The sequence below is a fragment of the Schistocerca cancellata genome, chromosome 2 (genome assembly GCF_023864275.1).
Source record: "Schistocerca cancellata isolate TAMUIC-IGC-003103 chromosome 2, iqSchCanc2.1, whole genome shotgun sequence".
NCBI lineage: Eukaryota > Metazoa > Arthropoda > Insecta > Orthoptera > Acrididae > Schistocerca > Schistocerca cancellata.
Genome location: NC_064627.1, coordinates 653332965 through 653356942, shown reverse-complemented (window position 1 = coordinate 653356942; position 23978 = coordinate 653332965). Strand labels below are relative to the sequence as shown.

Here is a 23978-nt window from a genome sequence, read left to right as displayed (position 1 = left end):
AAAAGAATTCATTTAAAGAGGAAGGTTTGGGATCACCACATGTCAAACCAGAACAAGCTAGAAAGGAAGCTGGAACGTAAAATAAATTCTGACAATGTATTTAGAAAACATGTTCCTTTGCTTTTACTGAAAAATGTGAGTAATGTTTCTTATGCACCAAAGCAATTACACACTAAGTTTGTGCTTGTGAACATTATGGGAATAATCATTATAATATTTTTCTCTATTTTATTTTATTAAGGAAGGGAGTACACTGGATTTGGATTCAAGAGGCGAATGAAGTGTTTGAAAATGTCAAAAGGGCACTTGTTGAATCACCCATATTACATCATCCGGTTATGGGCAAACCATTTAAATTGTCAACACATGGATCTGAGTACGGTACTGCTGCAGAACTGTTCCAAGGAGAGTGGGATCTAAATAATGTAGAGCACTGAACTATAGCTTTTGCTAGCTGTAGTCTTAATAAAAAATAAAAAAATAAAAAAAAAAGAACATGAATTAAACTACAAGGCTACTGAAAAAGAACTGTTAGCAATTGTATGGAGTATCCAGAAATTTCAAACACTAATATGGGGATCAGAAATCCATGTTTATATTGAACATCAAGTTCTATCCGATTTAATAAGTAATCGACTGTTGCACAGTAGGTTAATACGGTGGATGCTGTTCCTACAGGAATATGATATTCGAATACAATATGTAAAAGGTTCCGAGATATATTATACCGGATGCTTTGTCTAGGCTACCAATAGGAATGGAAGAATTAAAATGCACGGAAGGACCCAGCATTATTTTTGCAATTAATTTTATGTCAGTAGAATATCCAAACATCTGGGTACAAGAGATGGCTCAAAGAATAACAGAGAATACCCATCATGATTCCTACTTTATAAAAATGTTTGCTATGTGTATCAGGAATTCCTTACCTCCTAATCAAGTAGGAAAATGGACAATTATAGGTAATAATTTGTTTTGGAGGGACAGCGTGACGTCGGAATGTTCGTGTTTATGCATTCCGAAGGTAATGGAAGACGCACTTGTGTGGTATGTTCATACAGGATATGGACACTTCGGAATCAAGAAGTATATAACCCAAATTAATAAGTTTTATTATTTTAAGAAGCTAGGGCAGAAAGTAGCATCTTTAATTAGAACCTGTGAAATCTGTCAGAAGGTGAAAGAATAATTCCCATGTGAAATACAAAATGTATCTGATTATCCTTAAGTCATTAAATGACCTCACAGCAGCAGGGTTTTTTGGACCAGTTCCAAAAGGAAAGGGAGGAGTGTCACACATTTTGGTCATCATAAAGTACTGGTCAAAGTATGTTAAGCTATATCCTATCAAAAAAGCAAATACACAGACAGTTGTACACTTTTTACAACAATACCTTCTAGAAGTAGGTAAACCAAAGCGGTTTCTCACAGATAATGGACCACAGTTCATGAGTAACGAATTTAAAGAGTTTCTAACATGGTAAGGTATTCGTCACATGTTAATATCCAATTATAACCCATCCTCAAATCCATGTGAACGAGTAATGAAGGAAATCTGAAAATTATGCCGTACCCACTGCCATGAAAAACATACTTTACGGGCAATGAAAATTAAAGACTTGAACTTATTCTAAATGAATTACCACATTTATCAACTGGGTTGACACCATTAGGAGTAATAGGGAAACCCTTTGTAGGAAAACACCTCATTAAATGTTTTAGTTGGCCTGAACAACCACATGTCAATTACGAAATGACCAGGAAATAGCTTCTAAGAATTTAGTTGAAAAGGCCCTACAAGGGGTGAGTAAGCATAATGAGAAAGCTGTACAACCTCAGTACAAAGTCGACGACCTAGTTCTCGCAAAACAACGTCTTCAAAGTCTGCCATGAAGAAAGAGACACGGAAGTATTTCCAAAAATGTGAAGGACCATACCGAATACAAGCGATAATCCATCCCAAGACATTATTTTTAGTGGATCCTACAACTGGATCAGAAAAGGGAAAGTACAATGTAAAAGACGTAAAGTTGCATATCCCCCAGGGACGTTAACATTCTGAGGAAAAAAATTTAGTCTTCGCGATTCCTAGATATTAAAAGAGCTGACTCCAACATTGAGTGTAATGCTCGTGTTTTATTATTAAAGTGAAGAAAAAAGAATAGCTAAATATTAAATAAAAGGTTATTCATGGTTATTAAAAAATGTGGAATATATACTGTTGAAATGCGAGTTGTTATTATATGTGGTATTAATGCACATAATAATTGTGTATAAAATATCGCTTGTTTGATCTAAGGGGGGGGGGGGGGGGGGAGGGGGGGGGGAAATATGTATTGCTTCAAGAAATTCTGTGTAAATTCTAGAACCACTCAGCCTTCCATTGTCTTGAACACTGGATATTTTAGTTGTGAGTGGGAGAAAGGAACCCTATTTACTGTGCATCACTTGTCTCTGTGTGCAGGTTTGAAGTTTATCGTGAGACAACTGTAGAAACGGTGATCGAACGGCACCGACAAGTGCTTGCCAGTCGCACCATGGAAGCTGTAGTGAAAGAACAAGGAGTGTTTATGTATTCTGTGCTCTTTTATAACTTTGACTATTGCAGTGGGAAAAAAAGAACAGTTGAGATATTGTTAATTAATGCTCATCTTGGACTTGGAGAGGATAAGATGTGTATTCAGATTCAGGATGAGAATGGACTGGGTTTTTAAGCCAAGTTTCTCTTATGTGAAAATGAACTTTGTTTCTAACCTTTGGATAAGCAAGGAGACTTAATTGACAGTGTTTGTTTATGTGGAGAATGAGATCTGTAAAAGTCTGATGTTTAAATATATGTTGTTAAGTGAAGCAAAAGAAACTGCGTACGTCTGCTTATTTTTATAAGTAGGAGTAGTCTTGAGAAATTTCTGTTCCTAGCAAATATACTTCAGAGAAGAAGAGAAAAGGAGGTTGCAGTAGCAAGCTAACCAGCAAGGAAAGTCGGCTGACAATCTCAAGTAAGTCGCATCATTAAAGACGTGGGAGTCTATATATATACTTCACCACTTTATAAGTCGACCAAAGCATTAGAGTGCCACATATGGTTACAGGGTACCAAGCATTGGCCTCTGGGGTGGCATAAGCAAAGCACAAGAAGATTACTGTGTCTGCTCATTTGCTACAGTCTGACCGCACCACCAACTACAGCTCTTACCTATACAACTGATTCTCTACGGATTATTGTGTTGGCCAGATCCTTGCTTGCTGTTTACTGATGTCTATGCCTGGACTCAATTCTGTGCACTGAAGTTATACTTTGTGTACTAATTTTATGACCTGTGTTCAATAAACTTTCAATGATCGGTTCGAATGTCTTCTTCAGGTGTTGTAAGCTCGGTTATGCACACTCACAGCCTGGACTCCAATCAAACTGCAAAATATTGTTGGTGTCACACCACTATTTATAACTGAGTTCAACTACTGGCACCTGCTACAGCCATAGTTTTTCAATGTGATCAGTAATACTTTAAAAAGGGATTGAAAACAGTCTTGATAACCAGTTTAGGTCAGAATATGACCATCTTTAGACCATTTATACCATGATGATAGGCGGTGGCTGTGAATGAAGCAGAAATTGTGGCTTCATGAAAGACAACTGCTTAGCTGCTAAATGATCTGAAGATAAATTCTGACCAAAACGGCTTACCATTACAAATGGATATTTTATTGCGGTCAGGACTGTTTTTAATCCATTTTTGAAGTGTTTTAGCTAGATCGCTGATTTTCTCCGCAAGAAATGTTCTCAAAAACACTGACTGGTTATAATTTTAGTGAATATCTTCTACTATAGAGAAGAGGCTGACAGGTACCATATGTGGTTTTAGGTCCTGTCTATCCTTTTTCTAGTGAAGTGCTTTTCCAATTTTGCAGACATGTCTTCTTTCGCAAGCATTCTGTAAATAATTTTGTAAGTGCCTATTGTATTATTCTGCTTTCATTTTTCACAATTTCTATTAAAACTATTTTTTCTTCATGTTTTGAACAGCTTTATACACGTTTTTGACATTATTTTCATTATTAAACTATCTTAATTATCTTTTGAGCTGTAAAAACACTTGTTTTTTTTCAGAAATTTCAGAAATCTTGTACAGTTTTCGCTCTGTTCATATTTATCTTGAATAACAAAACATGAAGTCTACTTCAACAGAAGTTTCTGTTTTGTCTTCTTCATATTTTTATTGTTTTCAATTGTTGTCTCTGGCCATCATTTACTTCTTGTTCTGGTTTCACACTAAAATTCCCATTTCATATAACAGTCATAGGAGGGAAATGTCAGAACTTGTTGAGAAATCCTTGAGTGGAAAATAAAAAGTGACAAGTATTTTAATTGATGGTAAATGCTATAAGATATTACGTATCACTTAGGCTTTTCAGAGGAATATTATGTAAAGGCGATTGCATGCTAATGACTTTCATGCATGATAGACACTCTGAACCTCTACATCTATTGCACAATTGACAGTAACAGCAGGCTTAGAATGCACTAGTATGAAATTTGTAACTCTTTTTGATTAATAGGTAAAATTCAGGATAAAGTGTTCTGTAGAATTTGTAAATGCAGGGCTTGGAGGTTCAAAGCAGAACAAAGACTAAGCACATAGCCTAAATCACAATCTTACAAAATTTTATCCTTTGCACTAATAACTATGTTCAGCAGGTCCAGGAGTAGATACTGTAGGGAGCTTACATGTTAGAACATCATGTCTGCAAATACTGGGTGTCCAGGTATACTATTAAACAGAATCAACACATAAGCTGAAGAAAAAACTCATGCAACTGCTTTACCTTTGAAATTCAGTTATTTTCTTGACCTACAGACAATTACATATCTAGCATATTTTCACTCCCAGTTGTTTTGCAAGAAGCTCTTCTGGGGAAATGCAGCTAAAATCAGTAAACAATTTACTGGGCAAAACTGGGCAAAAAGAATGTTATGCAATTCTGATAATCAAGCTCTTGCAGCAGTCTGAGGATTTTGGAAATATCACACTTAGTTGTCAGCTTATTAATTGTTTAATGTTACCAATGACAAAGAGGGTAAAGCCCATTTCAAATGAATTATGAACAGCCATCTGCACATGTATCGATTCACACTCGTCATGGGTGCGATCTTCCTTCAGGCAGCTTGCAATTCACCAACAGGGAGCAACAAAACTTTTGCTGGATATTTCCTTCAATAAACACTTGTATAATGAACAGTTCTAGGGATAAGGAAGATGCTGCAATGTTCAGGATGATTTGCTAGCTCTGTCAACATGGAAAAACCACTTCCTGTTGGTGTTTCTTCAGTGAGGGATGAATGTTAAAACTGACTGTCGTTGATGCTGAATCCTGCCATGCCCTGCTAGGATGGCGGCCCCCTTCTTCCGGAATGGTACAAGATTCCCCGAGAGGTCCCTGTAACCTCATCTATGAGAAGCAATGCATTTCTTTTATAACACCTCAACTGAATATCCCTTGTCTGCATCAAGACTGAGATGAAAAATATTCAGCAAAGGCTTTGTCTGCATCACTTTGAAAGTTTGAACATTTTCTCTTCCTGACTTGTCTTCTCCCAGGGTTACCTGGGATCAGATGATGCTGTCACCCAGTCCTTATGAATTGTCAAAGGTGGTCCTGGCATCACGGCCGAGATGACTCAGGTGGTGTTGCCACAGGTGTGGGTTGGCGTGACGACAGGGAGGACGGTGGTCGTTATTGGTTAGTTCCGATACTTCAAACTGGACAAAATATTTTCTGGGAAGAGGGTTATTTCGTTGAGATTTTCCATTTTTGGAAACATCTGGTGTTGGCGAAGGATGGCAGATTGTACATAAATTATCAGTATGGCCACCAGTTACTTTTATGAAACAAATAGTAAACTGCATTGCATCCATCAGGTAATGGGGTTTCTTGTTTTTTGCTCCACTATCACTCTGTTTGGACTTGAGATTCTTGATGAACATACTCTGCAGGTTCTTCATTTTCGCTTGCATTTCAGCCACTGTAACTAAAAACTAAATACATAATTTTTGATAGAAGAAAATATTTTTTTTCTCCACATGTTCTGAAGATAAAATTTTCAGTTATCTGCACGCTTAATGTCAGATATTTGGCTACAGGGTGTACATTCATTTAGCTAGACTCTACTTTTGTTGGAGAGAGATTACAGTTGGGTGAATAATATGAGAAACCACGCCGAGAATGAATCCCATCCACGACAAGTGTGAATTGATCCATATGCAGACAGTCTAGCTCACGAGACCACAATATAAGGCATACAACTGCTACTTTCAATGTGGATTCTCTGTTTGTAGTACAATTTGGGGTTTTCTTCTCATGCAAATAGTTCTAATATGTATTCCACCATAGATGTTGGTTAAATACAGATTTACAGAAATTAAACCCATATTTTATTACATATTCTGGTGCACAACAGAAATTTTGAATTCTGGTTTTGCAACATGTTGTAAGCACTACAGTGAATAGCTTTTATTATAATAAGCCATACACTGACACATTTGTCATCCCCTAGCAGCATTCAGGGCCTTACATAGGTGTTACATATGCTGCAATAGATAACCAGCAGAACAACTGTATGACTCAAAAAGCAACAGCTTATTTAAAAATAATGCCTCCTCTGCTAAATATATAGGGTGGTCAGAAACAGTCTGACAGGTTTATTGGTGTTCCAGGGTATCTCGTGCTGAGAAATTATTGTTAAGAAATAAATCCAATATTTTGCTCTGTTTCTGAGTTAATTAGCATTAAAGTTAATCAATAAGACAATCCACAGGCAACTCCAAGCAGCCTGCTAAATACAATTACTGTCAGTTGTTCTCATAGTGTAGATGGTAGCGCATGATACTGCTCAGCCATTCATTTTTAGGAAACCAAACAAAGAACATATTTCTACATCTACATCGATACTTTGCAAGCCACTGTAAGGGGCATGGCAGAGGGTACCCTGTACCATTACTTGAGTTCAATCCTTACTATCGTCTCAAGTCCCATTTTTGTATCACTTTCTTATTCATTTTTAGGAAACCAAACAAAGAACACATTTCTACATCTACAAAAAATGGCTCTGAGCACTATGGGACTTAACATCTGAGGTCATCAGGCCCCCAGAACTTAGAACTTTTTAAACCTAACTAACATAAGGACATCACACACATCCATGCCTGAGGAAGGATTCGAACCTGCGACCGTAGAGGTCGCGCGGTTCCAGACTGAAGTGCCTAGAACCACTCGGCCACTTCGGCCGGCTCTACATCTACATAGATACTCCGCAAGCCATCGTAAGGTGTGTGGCGGAGGGCACCCTGTACCACTACTCATCATTTCCCCTCCTGTTCCACTTGTAAATAGAGCAAGAGAAAACGACCATCTGTATGTCTCCATATGAGCCCTAATTTCTTGTATTCTATCTTTGTGGTCCTTAAGTGCGATGTATATTGATGAGAGAAGAATTGTTCAGCAGTCAGCTTCAAATGCTGGTTCTCTAAATTTTCTCAATAAGTTTCCCGAAAAGAACACCAACTTCTCTCCAGGGATTCCTATTTGAGTCCCCAAAGCATCTCCAAAACATTTAAGTTTTGTTCGAACCTACTGTAACAAATCTAGCAGCCCTCCTCTATGTCTTCCTTCAATCTGACCTGGTACGGATCCCAAACACTTGACCAGAATGGTTGCACCAGTGTCCTATATGCAGTCTCCTTCACAGGTGACCCACTCTTTCCTAAAATGTGACTTAACTGTGTGAAGCTGGACACTAGTAATACTGTATCTGAACATTACAGGTTTGTTCTTCCCCCTCATCTGCATTAACTTACATTTTTCAACATTTACAGCTAGCTGCCATTCCTCACACCAACTGGAAATTTGGTCTAAGTCATTTCGTATCTTCCTACAGTCACTCAAATTCAGCACCTTACCATACACCAAGGCATCATTAGCAAACACCCGCAGACTGCTGTCCACCCTGTCCGCCAAATCATTTATGAATATAGAGAACAACAGCAGTCCTCTATACATCCATGGGGCACTCCTGATGATACCATTGTCTCTCGTGAACACATGCCGTTGAGGACAACATACTGGGTTCTATTATTTAAGAAGTCTTCAAGCCGCTCACATATCTGTGAATTTATCCTACATGCTCATACCTTCCTTAACAGTCTGCAATGGGGCACCATGTCAAATGCTTTTCAGAAATCTAGAAATATGGAATCTGCCTGTTGCCCTTCAACCATAGTTCTCAGTATATTATGTGAAAAAAGGGCAACCTGAGTTTCGCAAGAGTGATGCTTTCTAAAACCATGCTGATTCATGGACATAAGCTGCTAAGTGTCAAGAAAGCTTATTATATTTGAACTGAGATGTGTTCAAGGATTCTGCAGCAGACAGACATTAGAGATATTGGTATCTAACTTTGTGGGTCCATTCTTTTGCCTTTCTTATATACTGGAGTCACCTGTACTTTTTCCCAGTCACTTGAGAATTTGTGCTGTGCGAGAGATTCATGATAAACGCAAGCTAGGTTAGGGACCAATGCTGTAGAGTAGTCTTAGCAAAATTGAACTGGGATTCCATCCGGACTTACTTGTTTTCAAATCTTTAAGTTGCTTCTCTATGCCAAATATACTTATTTTTATCTTATCCATATAGGAGTCTGTCCGATGGTCAAATGACGGTACATTAGTATGGTTCTCTTGCATAAATGGTTTCTTGAGCGTGAAATTTAAAACCTTCGTCTTTCATTTTGCTATCTTCAACTGCCGTACCAGACTGGTCAATAAGGGACTGAATGAAAGCCTTAGGCCCACTTCGCAGTTTTACGAATGACCAGAATTTTCTCTGGTTTTCGGCCAGATCTTTTGCTAAGGTGTGATGGTGGTAGTTGTTGCATGCTTTGTGCATATATTTTTTCACAGATGCACAAATCTCTACTAAATTTCGCTTGCTGTCATTTGTGTGTGCTTTTTAAACCTAGAGTGCAACATCATCTGCTTCCTCTGCATCTTACGAATTTCATCATTAAACCATGGTGGGTCTTTTGCATCCTTTATCCACTTACTAGGCACGTACCTCTCCAGACCACAATTTACAATCTGCTTAAACTTTGCCCATAATTCCTCTACATCCATCTTACTGGTACTAAGTGATGCCAATTCACCGTCTACGTAAGATGTTAATAACTGTTTATCCTCTCTATCTAGCAGAAACTCTCTCCTAGCCTTCCCGACTGATTTATTAACTTTTGTGATCATAGCTGCTGTAATGACATCCCCATTTGTATATTGATGTTGTCCACAAGGTCCAGCCTATTTGTAGCTATAAGGTCTAAGACAATGCCATTGCTTTACAGTTGGTGACAACGTCTCTGGCAGGCCACTTGAAATAGCATGGACAATTGTCCGATTTGCTAACTTCAATGCTAATTAACTCATAAACAACGCAACATATCGAATCTTTTTGTTAACAATTATTTCGCAGCACAATCTACTCTGCAACAGCCTTACAAACTGTTTAGATGTTTCTGACCATCTTGTATAAAACACTAATTGCCACTCTTTTCATATGTAAACAACATTATAAGTGTGACAAAAAAACTGTCTATTTTTAATAATAGTTGGTTATTGACATAATACACAAAAATTATAAATGCATCTCTGTGGCAATGCAGACGCTAATGACAAGGTTAATGAACACAATGCACGGTTATCACTTGCTCCTAAATGCATTTAACAAGGAAATATGTTCATAGTGTAGCAGTTATATACTTGCTGACATTGAAGGATGAGCGGTCTTGGAAATAACAATGGGACTGTACACAAAAAGTTAAAGGCATACACATTTGCTCTACAAGTGCTATACACTATGACATAACAGTTACAAAGAGGTAAAAGAAATCTGAGAATACAATTAATGTCTGTAGTAGGGCCATGGCAGCAAAGCAGTTTTAAATTGGTGTGTAATGTGACTGGTTACTGCATTAAATACATTCATAAAGTGGGAAATATTAAAAATTGATTACTGCTCTCTAAAAAGAAGAAATTTCAAAATACTTTTGAAATAAATATGTTCAACTGTATTAATTAGCCACTACCATTTATACTGGTTGTTAAGTGTTATTCACAAGTATCCATTCTCTACTTCTCTTAGATTAAGTTGTGTGGTGTTTCTGTCAGCAAATTATGTAACAACCTACATTGCTGCTTCCATTGAAAATCAATAATGGCACATGCTGATCTCATATATGAACAGACCAGCATTTTAATGCATGTGGCCCACCCCACTCTGTTAGTCTCATTGTGTGTGGCAACAGAATGTTACGTTTCCAACAGGTGCAAATTCACAACAATCACATAATGCTGACCATTTCATATAAAAATTTTCCTCTTATTTAGGTTCATCTTTATTTGCATTAAGGGGAGTATGTACGTCATACACCTACAGTGTTAAATTTGCAATACTGATGACTCATTATCTCCGAACCTTTGAGAGAGAGAGATCTGAAATTTTAGGAAGTATAGTTTCACTCCTTTTCAGAAAAGGATCGGAATATACAGACAGATAATTAGTTAGTTATGATCTTTCAACAATTATATTCAATTTTGTTTTTTAAAAAAAAGTCCCTGGTTCCTGAGATAATGGGTCAAATATTTTGAAAATTATTATTATCTGGAAATCAAGTACAAACATTTTATTTGACATCAACTCACATATGGAGCCATGCCAGCTCTTAGAAACAGTCAGACCCATAATTAGCGTTATCTGGACAATGCACAAATTTTAACACTGAAGGGCTTTTGTTCTCATAGAAATGTCACATATAATTACAAACTATGTATGAAAGTTAATCCAACAACAATAAAGAGTGTTATAAACCTAGTCAAGGAACAAGAGTGACAGGATGTTTAGAGTCCCGACAACTTAGATAAGAAATATAATGCTTTCCTTAACCCATTTCTCATGTTTGTTGAGTCCATTAGAACGTTCTAAATGGGGTACTAGCAGTAATAGGCAGCTCGGGTGGCTGACTAGTGGGATAAGGATATCATGTAGAACAAAGCAGGAATTATATCAAGCTACAGTAGCCCATTACAAACAGTATTGTAAAGTGCTTAAAAATGTTATTGGGAAGGCAAAGAGTATGTGCTATGCAAATAGAATAGCTAATTCACATTACAAAATTAAAACTATGTGATCAATTGTGAAGAAAATGTCTGATCAACAGCACAAGGTCAATAATGTAGTCAGTTCGTAGTAAAAATATTTCTGTCACTGATAAATCAGATATATGTACAGCATTTAACAATCATTTTCTGAGCATTGCTGGTGAATTAAATAAAAATTTTGTTTCTACAGGGAATCATATAACTTTCTTGGCAAATGCCTTTCCGAGACTGATGTCTGAAATATTCCTATGCGATACAGACAAGGGGGAGATTGAGTCAATAATTAAATCACTGAATACTAAGGACTCTCACGGATAGGATAGAGTGCCTAGCAGAATATTAAAGTACTGTGCTGCACATGTTAGCCCTACACTTAGCCATATTTGTTATTTTTCCTTTAGGAATGGTCAGTTGCCTGAGCGATTAAGGTACTCAGTAGTAAAGCCACTTTATAAAAAGGGAGAAAGGGATAGTGTAGACAATTTTACACCTATTTCTCTGCCATCAATGTTTGCTAAATAGTTCCTTTTATTGAAAAAGCTGTGTATGTAAGGAACTGATCACTTTATATCACATGATTTGCTATCAAATGTACAGTTTGGTTTCAGAAATCATTTAACAACTGAAATTGCTATATTCTCTTTTCTCTGTGAGGTACTGGATGGGTTAAACAAAAGGTTTCGAACACTAGGCATATTTTTTGATTTAACTAAGGCATTTGATTGTGTTGATCACAAAATATTAATCCAGAAGTTGGACCATTACGGAATATGGGGAGTAGCTCACAATTGGTTTACCTCTTACTTTAGCAACAGACAGCAAATGGTCATTATTCACAATACTGAGAATGGCTGTGATGTGGGGTCTGAGTGGGGAACAGTCAAGTGAGGAGTGGGACAGGGATCAGTGTTGGGGCCACTCCTGTTCCTTATTTGTATAAATGACACGCCCTATAGGATTAAGGATAACTCTAAAATATTTCTGTTTGCGGATGACATTAGCTTGGTACTAAGGGATGTTGTGTGCAACATTGGCTCGGTTTCAAATAGTGCAGTTCATGACCTAAGTCCATGGCTTGTAGAAAATAAACTAATGCTAAATCACAATAAGACCCAGTTTTTACAGTTTCCAGCATTTTTACTATTCGAATGGTACCTGAAGTGAGTGATCGTCTACTTTGCTTATTTTCATTTGCTTATGTCATATACTATTATATTTTGGGGTAACTCTTCCAATTCTAAAAGGATATTTTTGGCTCAGGAATGGGCAGTTCAGGCAATAAGTGGTGTAAAGTTCACGAACCTCTTGTCGACCCCTGTTCACAAGTCTGGGTATTTTGACATTGGCCTCTCAATATATATATTCCTTACTGTCATTTAGCTTATTCCCAAGAATAAGCAGCTTTCACTCACGTTAATACTTAGCAGAAATCAAACCCGCATTTGGATCGGACTTCCGTAACTCTTGTGCAGAAAGGTGTGCAGTATACTACTGCACCCATTTTCAATAAGCTACCACTCAAATTCAAAAATCTTAGCAGTAATTCACGTGCTTTCAAATCGAAACTGAAGAGTTTCCTTATGGGTTAATCCTTTCATTCTGTCGAGGAGATCTTTGAAAATTTAAGCTGATTCTTGTTGCATTGTTGATTGTGTTTACTTAAACTTATGGATTGACTCTTTTCGGGTTCATAAACATTTTATTTTTATCTGTTCTTACTTTTATATTGTAATTTCATGTACTGACATGTTCCATGACCTTGGAGATTTGCTCCTCAATTTGGTCCTACAGAACTTGACGTGTAAATAAATAAATAAATATCATCCTGCAAACCTAGAAGCTTCCTTCTTTTCCTGCCTCTTGCTTCTTTAGACATTTCCTCTGCTGCACACTGTGCTTTCATGATCCTCAGTCGATTCATTCACTGGAAGGCTTGCATTGTGTTGGCTCCTGGGGTGGTACCAAGTTACTGTAGTACCCTAATTCTTCCCTTATTTTCATCATCAAACATCGTCACAGCATCAGAAACACCCTAGCATAGAGTTTTCGTGCCTACAAAGACATTTTTTGGTATGCAGTTCCAAATGACATTATTGAAAGACTCATTCGGGGTTTTGCATTCAACCATGGAGATTTTTGGAAAGAAGATCATGATGAGCTAGCTCTCTCTATATTGGCTTAATTACCTCCATCACTACAGTTGGTATGCTGTTTTTGTGCCTAACTTGTTCCTCTGTATCCACTGCCTGAGCTTTGCGGTACTTGCACCATGAATCAGCACCTGGTGGGCAAAGACCATGCATAGGTGTATCACCAGTGGCTGATTTGTGGAAGAATGTAGCCCACACTGCTCTTTTCACTCCTTGTAGGTTACGTGTGTTGTTCCTTATTGCCATTCCATAATATCGCTGGAGTTCATCAATGTTTTTGTCTGTCAGTCTTCCTTTACCACTTAGTGTCTTTCCATCTGATAAGTTTTCTTTTCCGTTTGTCTGCTTCAATTTTCAAAGGCATTTTCCCATCCATTTTTGAACGTGGCCCACATATTCAACCTTCAAAATATAAGGTTGGCTTTCGATGACTGATTTGAAGGCCCAAATCACTATCCTCCAAGTACTCAGTGTAGCACACACCTCTTTCCTGCTGTGAGTGTCTGAACATATAAACAACTGCAGCAGCCTTGATACCCCCACTAGTTCCCTAATAATTCTTGGCACAATTTGTTTTATGATTTTCACTTGTTTCATTGTCAACTGATTTATACTGGTGGAAGTATCTAGTTAGCACTTTGATGTCTAAAATTTTACCTGTGTCTACAGTAGTGACAGTTGCAAATGCATTTTTAGATGTGTGGCCTCTCTTCCGCCATGTACAATTAACTGCAACAGATAAGTCTGGCATGTTATTTAATTCTACTGCTTCTTCAGCAGTGGCTTTCACAGAAGCAACAGTAACAGATCTGACACATTCACCAATTACTTCTGTGTACTTGCTTGATCTGGTCGGTGGGTTTGACAAATTCAGCGTCACACATGTTACTTGAGCTGCAGTCAGTCCTTTACCTATGCACCTCATTCCATGCAAAAATCTAACATTGTTCTCAAAGAAGTCATTCTTGCACTTATGAGACGTCCAACATGATGCAGAGTGCCTGCAGTCCTTGCAGATGCGTCCTCAAAGATGCTAATTTGTCCACCACAAAACTTACATGATACAACATCTTGTAAAACTTGTTCTAACACACTCAAATCTAATAAAACATGACTTGAACTATTTACATGACCTCCTCTGTCAATAAATAAATCTTCATGGTTTCCAAGTTTCCTCCTCGAAGCACTAGTAGGCATGTCCTTTTCATGTGTCTGTGAAACATCTATTTCAGTATCAGCACTGGATTCAGATACAGTAGTAAGCTGATTTCCATGGAAATATCACTTCTTAAGAGAACTCTTTCTTCTCATCATGTTGAAAAGAGGTATAAGAACGTGTAATAGTGCACCAAACCACTATGTTTACAGTTAGACACCTATAAAACACTACACCCACAAAGTAAATCCACAAGACGCATGTGCAATACTGCCATTTCTGTTTACAAAGTGCATCCAACCTCTTAATATGAATTCAAGGAATAAATAGCTGAAAACCACAGCCTTGTAGATTGAATAGTTCCAGAGATAGCAAGTCAATGCAGAAGGCTGGATTTTTTTACACTTGCACTATTAACTTTGAAATGATAAAAAGTACACTTTCAATTGGAATTAATTGACAAATGATGCATCAAATTATTCATGAGAGATAAAATATTATTAAGAGATAATAATCAGTAAATGTCACTTTTTGACCAATTTCACCATAAGTACACCCCTTAAGTTTCAGTGTTGTAAGCAACATCCTTTAGTCAACAATTCACCATACAGCTGAGGCAAAGAGTTGTAGATAGGCCCATAATCCATAAACAGGACTTAAAAGTTACTATATTGTTCCAGCACTGCAGCTTGACCGGTGAGATGGGGTTGAAATGGGTGAGAGGGAAAAAGAAAATGTTTAGAAGCAAGAAGACTTGGACAGCAGCACTGCCAATGGCTGGCAGAGAGGGACAGCAAATGCACAGGAAAGGAATGTGGCACTGGTGACAGCACAAGAGAGAGGAAGGGGGAGACAGGAGATGAGACAAGACAAGGGTGTGAGCGTACAGGGTATCCAAGAAGTCCTTGTACAATTGGGGAAATAAATAGTAGTTTTATTGGTATCCCTCCTTCGAAGCTGAGGAGAAAGCCTGTTGTCAGTACAGTAATATTTTGTTTCAAAATTGCAGTGTTTTGGCTGTGAAGCCTTTGCTGATGTGAGACAATACAGTTACACTGTTTAGGAGTGATCAGTAGCATCTGTGTGGGAATACAAATGATCACATACAAGTACATAAGGGAAAAAATGACAGAGATAGTAAGTGTACTTAGAGATTGCTTTGGCAATGTTTCTTACCATAAAGCTACTCTGTTTGACAGGGAGAAACATGCTTTTGATTCAGGCAGTGTCAAAGACAGACTACATAATGAACATAAGAAAATGCAACAGGAAAGTGTGCTACCATCACTTGATCAACTGAATAGGAACCAAGGAAATCCATCCACAAAAGTGAAAGGAACAAGTACTATGGTCAACATGGCATGACCAAATTAAAACAGAAAATATTTGAAAATGAAAGGGTTTACACCGGAGTTTATAAATGAATTGTCTAATGATGAAATTGAATATCAAGTTGCAGCCAGCACTGCTTTGATGCCACAATTTCCCAATCTCCCTCTCTCACATAAGAGAATTACTTCCTGGTGAATTTGTGATATATCGCAACTCAAAAAGGGAGAATGTGATTTTCTGGTCAAAGAAAGATCCAATTATGCATAGAAATTGGAAATAAATCCACCTCATACTATGATATGAACTAGGATGTCATGACAATATCAGTTTGGACCAATTTTTTTAAGGGTACATGAATGCAAATTCTTATTTGAATATGTAAACATGGTTAACACCTCTGCTAAAACACAAGGGAATTGTGGACCATGTGTAGATAAACAGGATTGCGATCCATCACAGTTTGCTTTTCAGGTGTGCAAATTCCTTCAAGAACAATTTCAGAACCACTAGACTGGCATTCATCAAAATGCCCAGCCCCATTAAAATAGCTATCACAAAGGTCAAATCTTATAACATCAAACAACTCATTATGGTAAATAATCAAACCCGATATTGTTCAACATTGGCACAAGACTAATAAAATATTCCACAAAAGTGTTGGAGGAAGCCTTTTGAGGCTTGTTTCCTGAGATGCCGCACAATGGAAAGTAGGATGAAGATGCACAGATCTCTGTGTAAAGCTTGATACTTTACTCATGACACTGCACATACACATCTGCTGGATGCATAGTTTTATACAAAAGTACTTCAATACACGATACAGTATTTTGATCTATGGGTATAAGGCTTTCTTGGACACACTGTAGAACACATTACATGAAGGGTAGGGCGGTGGGTGGGGTACCATGGGAATGGAATGAGTGAGAGACGGAGGCTAGTGAATGCTGATGTCAGGAAGATTGTGGCATTATAGCAACTTAACTATATCCTTAGCCAGTGCTTTGACTACCCATCATTGCAATTGGAAATGACGAACACTCTCCCCACAATCCTTTCCACTCCTTCTGGTGTTCTGGTGGTATTCTGCCAGCCACCTAATCTATGAAATACCCTGGTCCATCCTTAAGGTGCATCTACACTCTAACCCTTGCCATTTGGGTCATACCACTGTGGAAGATCCAGATACAGGACCTGTCCTATGAACCCACCAAGCATGTCCTACTTCTGTTCCTAATGTACATACTCTTATTCTATTAGAGGTAAGGCCACCTGTAAAAGCAGTCATATCACGTAACTTTTGCACACCTTTTATGTGAGCATGGACACAAAGCAGCTGTCTACTAGAATCAACAGAACTCCAAACTGCGCCCAAGAACAGCGATGACCACCCAGTGGCAGAGATGCTGTTGATCACAAACCATCAATTACAGTAGCCACTTGACAATGCTTGATACCTGGCACCTTCAGTGCCCAATGGTTCCCAACTAGCTTATCTGAATGCCATAGTTGGGAACTGTCTTTACAACACATTCTCCGATTCCTCAACCTCTACTAGCCCTTATCGCACACCCACCTGCAAGCCTGCTCCATATCCTCTCATTTCACTAATTCTACACTCACACATTTCTTTCTGTTGCCTCCCTCTTCCTCTTTGCTATCCCTTTCTCCCGGCTGACTCTCCACATACAAGCCCCCTACCTGTGACAAAGCAAGCACAATGGCGTCACATTCCCATCTCATGTACTTGCCTCTCTCTTCCCATCACCAGCAAATTTTCCTTCCAATAATCCTGGCCCTCCTCTCCACCTCTTGCTCTCCCTGCTCATCCTATACAATGCAATCCCTCACCAATTAAGTTGCAGGGGAGCTACAATTAGTGAGTTGGGACAATGTAGCTGGGCAGCTGATTTGTGTGTGTGTGTGTGTGTGTGTTCTTATACTGCAATATTGTTGGTATCAACATTGCTGCAATCTGTCTGCAATACACCTCAATGTTGCAGTATGGCCTAGCAACACTGCTAATTGAGCAGGCCATTGTACGTAGTTGTCGAGGTATGGTCGAGGAGGGAGTTGCTGGTTTTGATCACCATGAGAGGAAAATATTTTCTATGAGTGGAAGCATCTCTGTTCTTGCATGTACATGCTTCCCTCTCACTCTTAGCCTCGATGGCTCTTTCTCCAGCCAACAGTGCTGCACTATTAAGTCGCATATTTTGAATGATGAAACAATATTATGTCAGTTCAGTTCAAACGCTGGTGCGCAATTTTTTTATTGTCTAAAACAAAGTACAAGTGGGCAAAAATTTGAAACATACTTCTACAGCCAGAGCTACAGCACATAGAAATTAATACACACAAAGGAAGCAGTCTGTAAAAGGACGTTGTCACTGCTACAAACATAGTAAAGAATCTGATGGAGTAAGCCATAATTCAATTTTACACAGGTCAAGTGATCTAAACATTTTTAAATTTCATCACATGTGTTTCTGTGTTCAGGGCCAGTAACTTGCCAACTTCTACTTCTTCTTCTTCTTCTATTCCTGTTTTCGCACACATCATGTTCCATAAATCTGGCCACAGATGTATTGCATTTGTGAAATTCATTGTTCTCTCATAGTGCTGGTGATCCACAATAAAATATCATCACAAATATTTGATTGTTATTTCTAACTAACTTCATGAATTTCTCACATCCTTCCACTGATGTGTTGCAATGTCTCATACCAAGAGGCTTATCAGTGAGAGGGAAATTTTGAAGGGTGACTGATAACCTCAGATGTTAAGTCCCATAGTGCTCAGAGACATTTGAGCAAATTTTAAAGAGTGATCTCAAACTTTTGTATGAATTACCAGCAGCCAAAAACTGAAGGGCCCCAAGCGGGTTGCAAAACTTAGTGTAATGCAAATACAGGAGAGCTATACTCAGTTCCAATGCCTCACTTTTATCTATTCTGCAGAAATACTGTGACCCATATAAACACTACTGGCCCAGAAGTGTACTGTCGCAAACATTCACAAGCAGCAGTTGCCAGAAATGTTATTGACATGTGGCTGCAATTTGTATGGCCAGCAGTACTGTCAACAATAATCTATTTCTGTTGCCCATGTAAACATATCTTAACAAAGTAACTATTCAGAAATACATGTTCAGTTGCTGTGTTCAACACAAATGTCCAAGAATAATCACATTCCCCTATTTCCTGACTGCCATAATATAAAGTTGTGTGTGCCCCTTTATTCAGTATGTAGATAGTTTCCTGTGATTATTCTGTATGGAGGGATCATGCTTTCTACTCTCCTGATACCACGTAGGCCAGTAGGCTTCATTTTATTGCTTACAGCCATGTCAAACCACTTGTGGGTAACAAATGTGTCTTAATTATCCATAACTGCAGTTTTTCATACTACAAAGTAAGTTAACATTAACAGCTGAGTTAGGCATCAACATCACAAAATCCATGAGATTTCCATACTTGTTTACACCTAACTACTTGTATTTTGGGAAGCACTATATAGGATTTGTTTAATAATCTGTTACAGCACTTTGTATTTACTCTGACATAATAGTACAAATAAAGCTTAACAGTGAAAGATGATAAACTTAAATTGATCAAAACAATAATAGCCCCACACTAGAGAAAACGGCACAAAGCAGATGTGAAAATGTAAACTAATCCATGAAATTAAAATAAACGGTAATATTTCATTAGCTGATACCAAAGAGAAAATGGAGCTTGGCATAGTGCAAAAATACAAACAAAGTTGAATGAAAGGTCACTGGGTTCACTATTGTGAAATAGTGATATGACTACACTGAGATGAGAGAGAGTACTGCAGATAATACGTAAAAGAGCATTTGCAGCAAATATCACATATACCAGTGGTATTTTCAATTCCAAGACTCTGGTATGTTGTCCTTAAGTTATATAGTCAAAAAGAACTTAATTTAGAATATTGTTAAAATGAATTTCTGGGTGCCATTTGTTTTCATTTGAAAGAAGTAAGATTCATAGTGATTAGAAACTTTAATGCAAATGAAATATTACTGACCTTGAGCAAAGTGTTACATTTATAGCAGATCCTTTTGGCAAAAAGAAACCCCAATATTCCCAAGTATCATCATGAAGTGAGAATTTTTTTATTATTTTTGAAGACTTCATTTTAGTACCAATCTCAGGAACAGTCCTGAGCTGAAAAGCATTAAAGGTGGAATTCATCTTCAAAGAATGGCCCTGAAATTGCAAAATTAACTAGACTAAAGTGCAGAAACAAACCAATATAAACTGGGCAAATAAAATTTCATACATCAGTAAGTATAAACGGAGAAAATGCAATCCCCATGTAGAAACAGTATAATGTGTAACATATTTACAGTTCACAACTGATGTTAGCTGAGTTCCACGATGTTTTCAATGGCTACGTGAGAAACTCAATAATAATGAACTTAAAATAATTAAACTTCTGGATGTAATGACAACAATGATTGAGAGGACATGTCATCACGTACCTTAAGACATGAAAAGATGAATGACAAATATAACATTAACTGAATTTTCTGTTGGTGCTTGGTAGAACATGATAGTAGTATTACAAAGGAAACCACTTCCTAATGTTCTGCAAATTATATTTACTTAATCACGAACTAGCTTTTAGCCTCTTGTTATCATCTTCTGGTGACACCTGAACTGGTTGTCACCTGAAGATATCCTGAGAAGCCGAAATACAAATAAGTATAATTTAAAATAACATTAGGAAGTGTTTTGGCAGAAATAACTATTTTCTTAGGCTTTTGAACTCTCTTCATTAGACAAAGTTTATACATTCATACATGATTCTGATCTCACAACATTACTGGGATAGTGCTAGCCTAGACCACAAAAATGATGCAGGGACGAAGTGTGGGGGAGACTAAGACAGGAAAAGGTAGCTCAGGGCAGAGGGTGTTGATGGGGAAGTGGGGCAACAAAGTGACACAAATACGGGACAGTTTCCAGAACTAAGTGAAGGCAGGGATATTTTATGGACAGGACAAGTGTAGATGTTTCGGGCACGGAGGCATCAAGAAAGAGGAAACCAGAAAGGGAGGCAGGACACAAAGTAGGATGTAATTGTATATGATAAAGAGGAAAGGCAAATGAGTAGTCTCACGTTCACATGACAGAGAAAGAAAATAGAAAAGGAACAGATGATCAAGAGAGCAATGACAGGAGATTAGAGAGGTAGGGGCACTGGAAGTTGATGCCATCAAGATTTGGAAGACTGTAGGATGTAATAGAGACTGTCAGTTCCTTCTTTCATGGCATAGATAAGAGGATTTGACATTAGGGACACAGGTGTGAGATTGTATTTGTAAGTTAAAAGATATGAAGTAGCAGCTGAAAGCAAATATGTTTTCATGAGCATGCCTTCTTGTGGTTCTCATTCTAAACCACTGCTCATGCTGTAGCATTCAAAGCATATGTACATTCATCTGTCTAAGCTTCCTTCTCTGAACAACAGATCAGTAATCTGCTTTATAAGTGCTTATCTGCCACTCAGTATTTTTTCTGAAAGGTGAACAGTTGCCAGCCATTCAGTCAGTGCTTATATTAATAAAACTGATTCTTATATCTAAAAAGAAAGATGATGAGACTTACCAAACAAAAGCGCTGGCAGGTCGATAGACACACAAACAAACACAAACATACACACAAAATTCAAGCTTTCGCAACCAACGGTTGCCTCATCAGGAAAGAGGGAAGGAGAGGGAAAGACAAAAGGATTTCGGTTTTAAGGGAGAGGGTAAGGAGTCATTCCAATCCCGGGAGCGGAAAGACTTACCTTAGGGGGAAAAAAGGACAGGTATACACTCGCACACACACACATATCCATCCGCATATACACAGACACAAGCAGACAAGTCTTTCCGCTCCCGGGATTGGAATGACTCCTTACCCTCTCCCTTAAAACCCAAATCCTTTCGTCTTTCCCTCTCCTTCCCTCTTTCCTGATGAGGCAACCGTTGGTTGCAAAAGCTTGAATTTTGTGTGTATGTTTGTGTGTCTATCGACCTGCCAGCGCTTTTGTTTGGTAAGTCTCATCATCTTTCTTTTTAGATATATTTTTCCCACGTGGAATGTTTCCCTCTATTATATTTAAAACTGATTCTTATTACATAAGAAATCCAAAGTTTCTTATTTCATATGAAATCCACAGTTCAAAGGAGTTATGGTGACAGTAGTAAGGCATGGAGAAGTTTTTAAGCTGGAGGTAGAAAACTGAACGACCTGAAAGAAAGAAAATGAAATGGAACTGACTAAAGCAAAATAATAAAACATAGGAAACGTGCCATGTATAACATAGTAAAAAACATAGAAATGAAAATCAAAAGTGAAAAATTGCTATAGTAAATTTATGTTAGAGAAAGAAGCTGAAAAAGATGCAATTGATGAAAGAGACATAGATTAGAAAAATCTCAAAAATAGCACACAATCTTTAGACAATATATTGTTTCTCTGTTTCACTCCATCTCAGAAACCTTCATAATAAAATTAACAACTGTGTTTCTTTTACTGCTACGTGAAGGTGAAAAAATAGTTCTTGAAAATTAAGCTGTAGCTCCAAAATGCATTGGACATAAACAGAAAAATACTGTGGCTGAAAACGGTAGACAACTACTGACATATTACTAACCTAAAAACAACAGCCAGACACCCCTCAATGATTACAAATCAATTTATAATGTAAGACACATACAAACAGATCATCAGACAGAACTGCAATAAGTACAGGTTTTCATTAACTATTTAGAATAATACTTGAGTCAATTAAAACTACATTTCAGAAACTCAAAAGTCAGAAGGGGAAGCCATGAGCTAAGAGAAAAATGAGAGACAGGTGCAAAAAAGTGACAGAGTTAGGAACAAAAAGTGACAGAGATAGGAAAAAAAGTGTGTCACTCTTGAGTCATAAGTCAAAGGACAGACACAAGTAATTAGGAGGAAGCAACAAATACAAATGTCTAATTACAGTCATAAACACAGTGGGTCAGCCAAACAGAAATTCTGCCTTAAAATGGCATATTTCATAATTATCTGTATAGGAACACGTATTCATGAAAGAGGGTATTTCAGAGTATGTAACATACATTAACTTAATTACCAATAAAATATGCTACCTCAACACAAAATAAAAGACTAGTTAAACTATTCATCATTGTGTATTAGTGTACAACTATATTTTACCTAGAACTTTTCCCTTATGCTGTAAATATTTCAACAAAATCGATCAATTCTGTCTCCGAGGACTAGCAGTTTACTGCAAAAATGTTTTCATACTCCACTGGATGGCAAAAACGGTGGAGCAGCTGTGTTGTCTAATGGGAAAGCATCTGTACAAAAATCTTGAGCAGGGGAATGAACAATGCAATTCTAATGTGTCCTATTTTGAAGGTGATTCCACTAACTGAACACAGTAACAAAATACTTGCAGTGTCAGTCTAACATTTTTTTCTCGGACTTGATACACAAGATTTTTGTGAAGCACTACTCATCCACTGTCAATGATTTGAAGATTCTGATGAAACCTGTCACAATGTAAGACATAGTTCAAGACTGGAACAGTTGCATCACAAAAAATAGTTCCTTAGTAATGACAGCAACCTCCTTTTTGTGTTGATGTACAAATGATATTGTTGATGTTGCTGCCACTCTCTTAAGTCTGAAGTTTAGTTTGATGCAGCTCTCCAAGTTAGTCGATCTTATGAAGTCTTTTCACCTCTGTGTAGCTACTGTACCCTACATCCCTTTGAATCTGTTATTGTACTCAAGCTTTGGTCTCTTACAATTTGTACCATACTCACTTCCTTTCATTGCCAAACCGACAATTCCTTGATGCCTCAGGATGTGTCCTATCAACTGATACCTTATTTACTCAAGTGTACTTCCTCATTTGGTGTTTGATCTTCCCTGTTAAATCTTGAGCTTCTTCTACAGCATCACATTTCAACAGCTTCCATTGTCTTTTCTCTGGACTGCTTATTGTCCACTTTTTCACTTCCATATAAGGCTAAACTCCAGACAAATTCTTTCAGAAGAGACTTCCTTGCATTCAAATTCACATTAAATGTTAACTTCCCCTTTTTTAGAAATGTTTTTC

The 23978-nt window shown here is 37.7% G+C and overlaps 1 protein-coding gene across 1 annotated transcript in view; it reads right to left on the bottom strand.

The window, feature by feature from the left end:
• Positions 1 to 23978, bottom strand: part of LOC126147644 (uncharacterized) — a 95392-nt gene that overhangs the window by 20284 nt on the left and 51130 nt on the right. The window contains exon 3 of the mRNA XM_049915709.1: positions 19893 to 20074. Coding sequence (XP_049771666.1) covers positions 19893 to 20074 — 182 coding nt within the window. The remainder of the gene's footprint in view (positions 1 to 19892; positions 20075 to 23978) is intronic.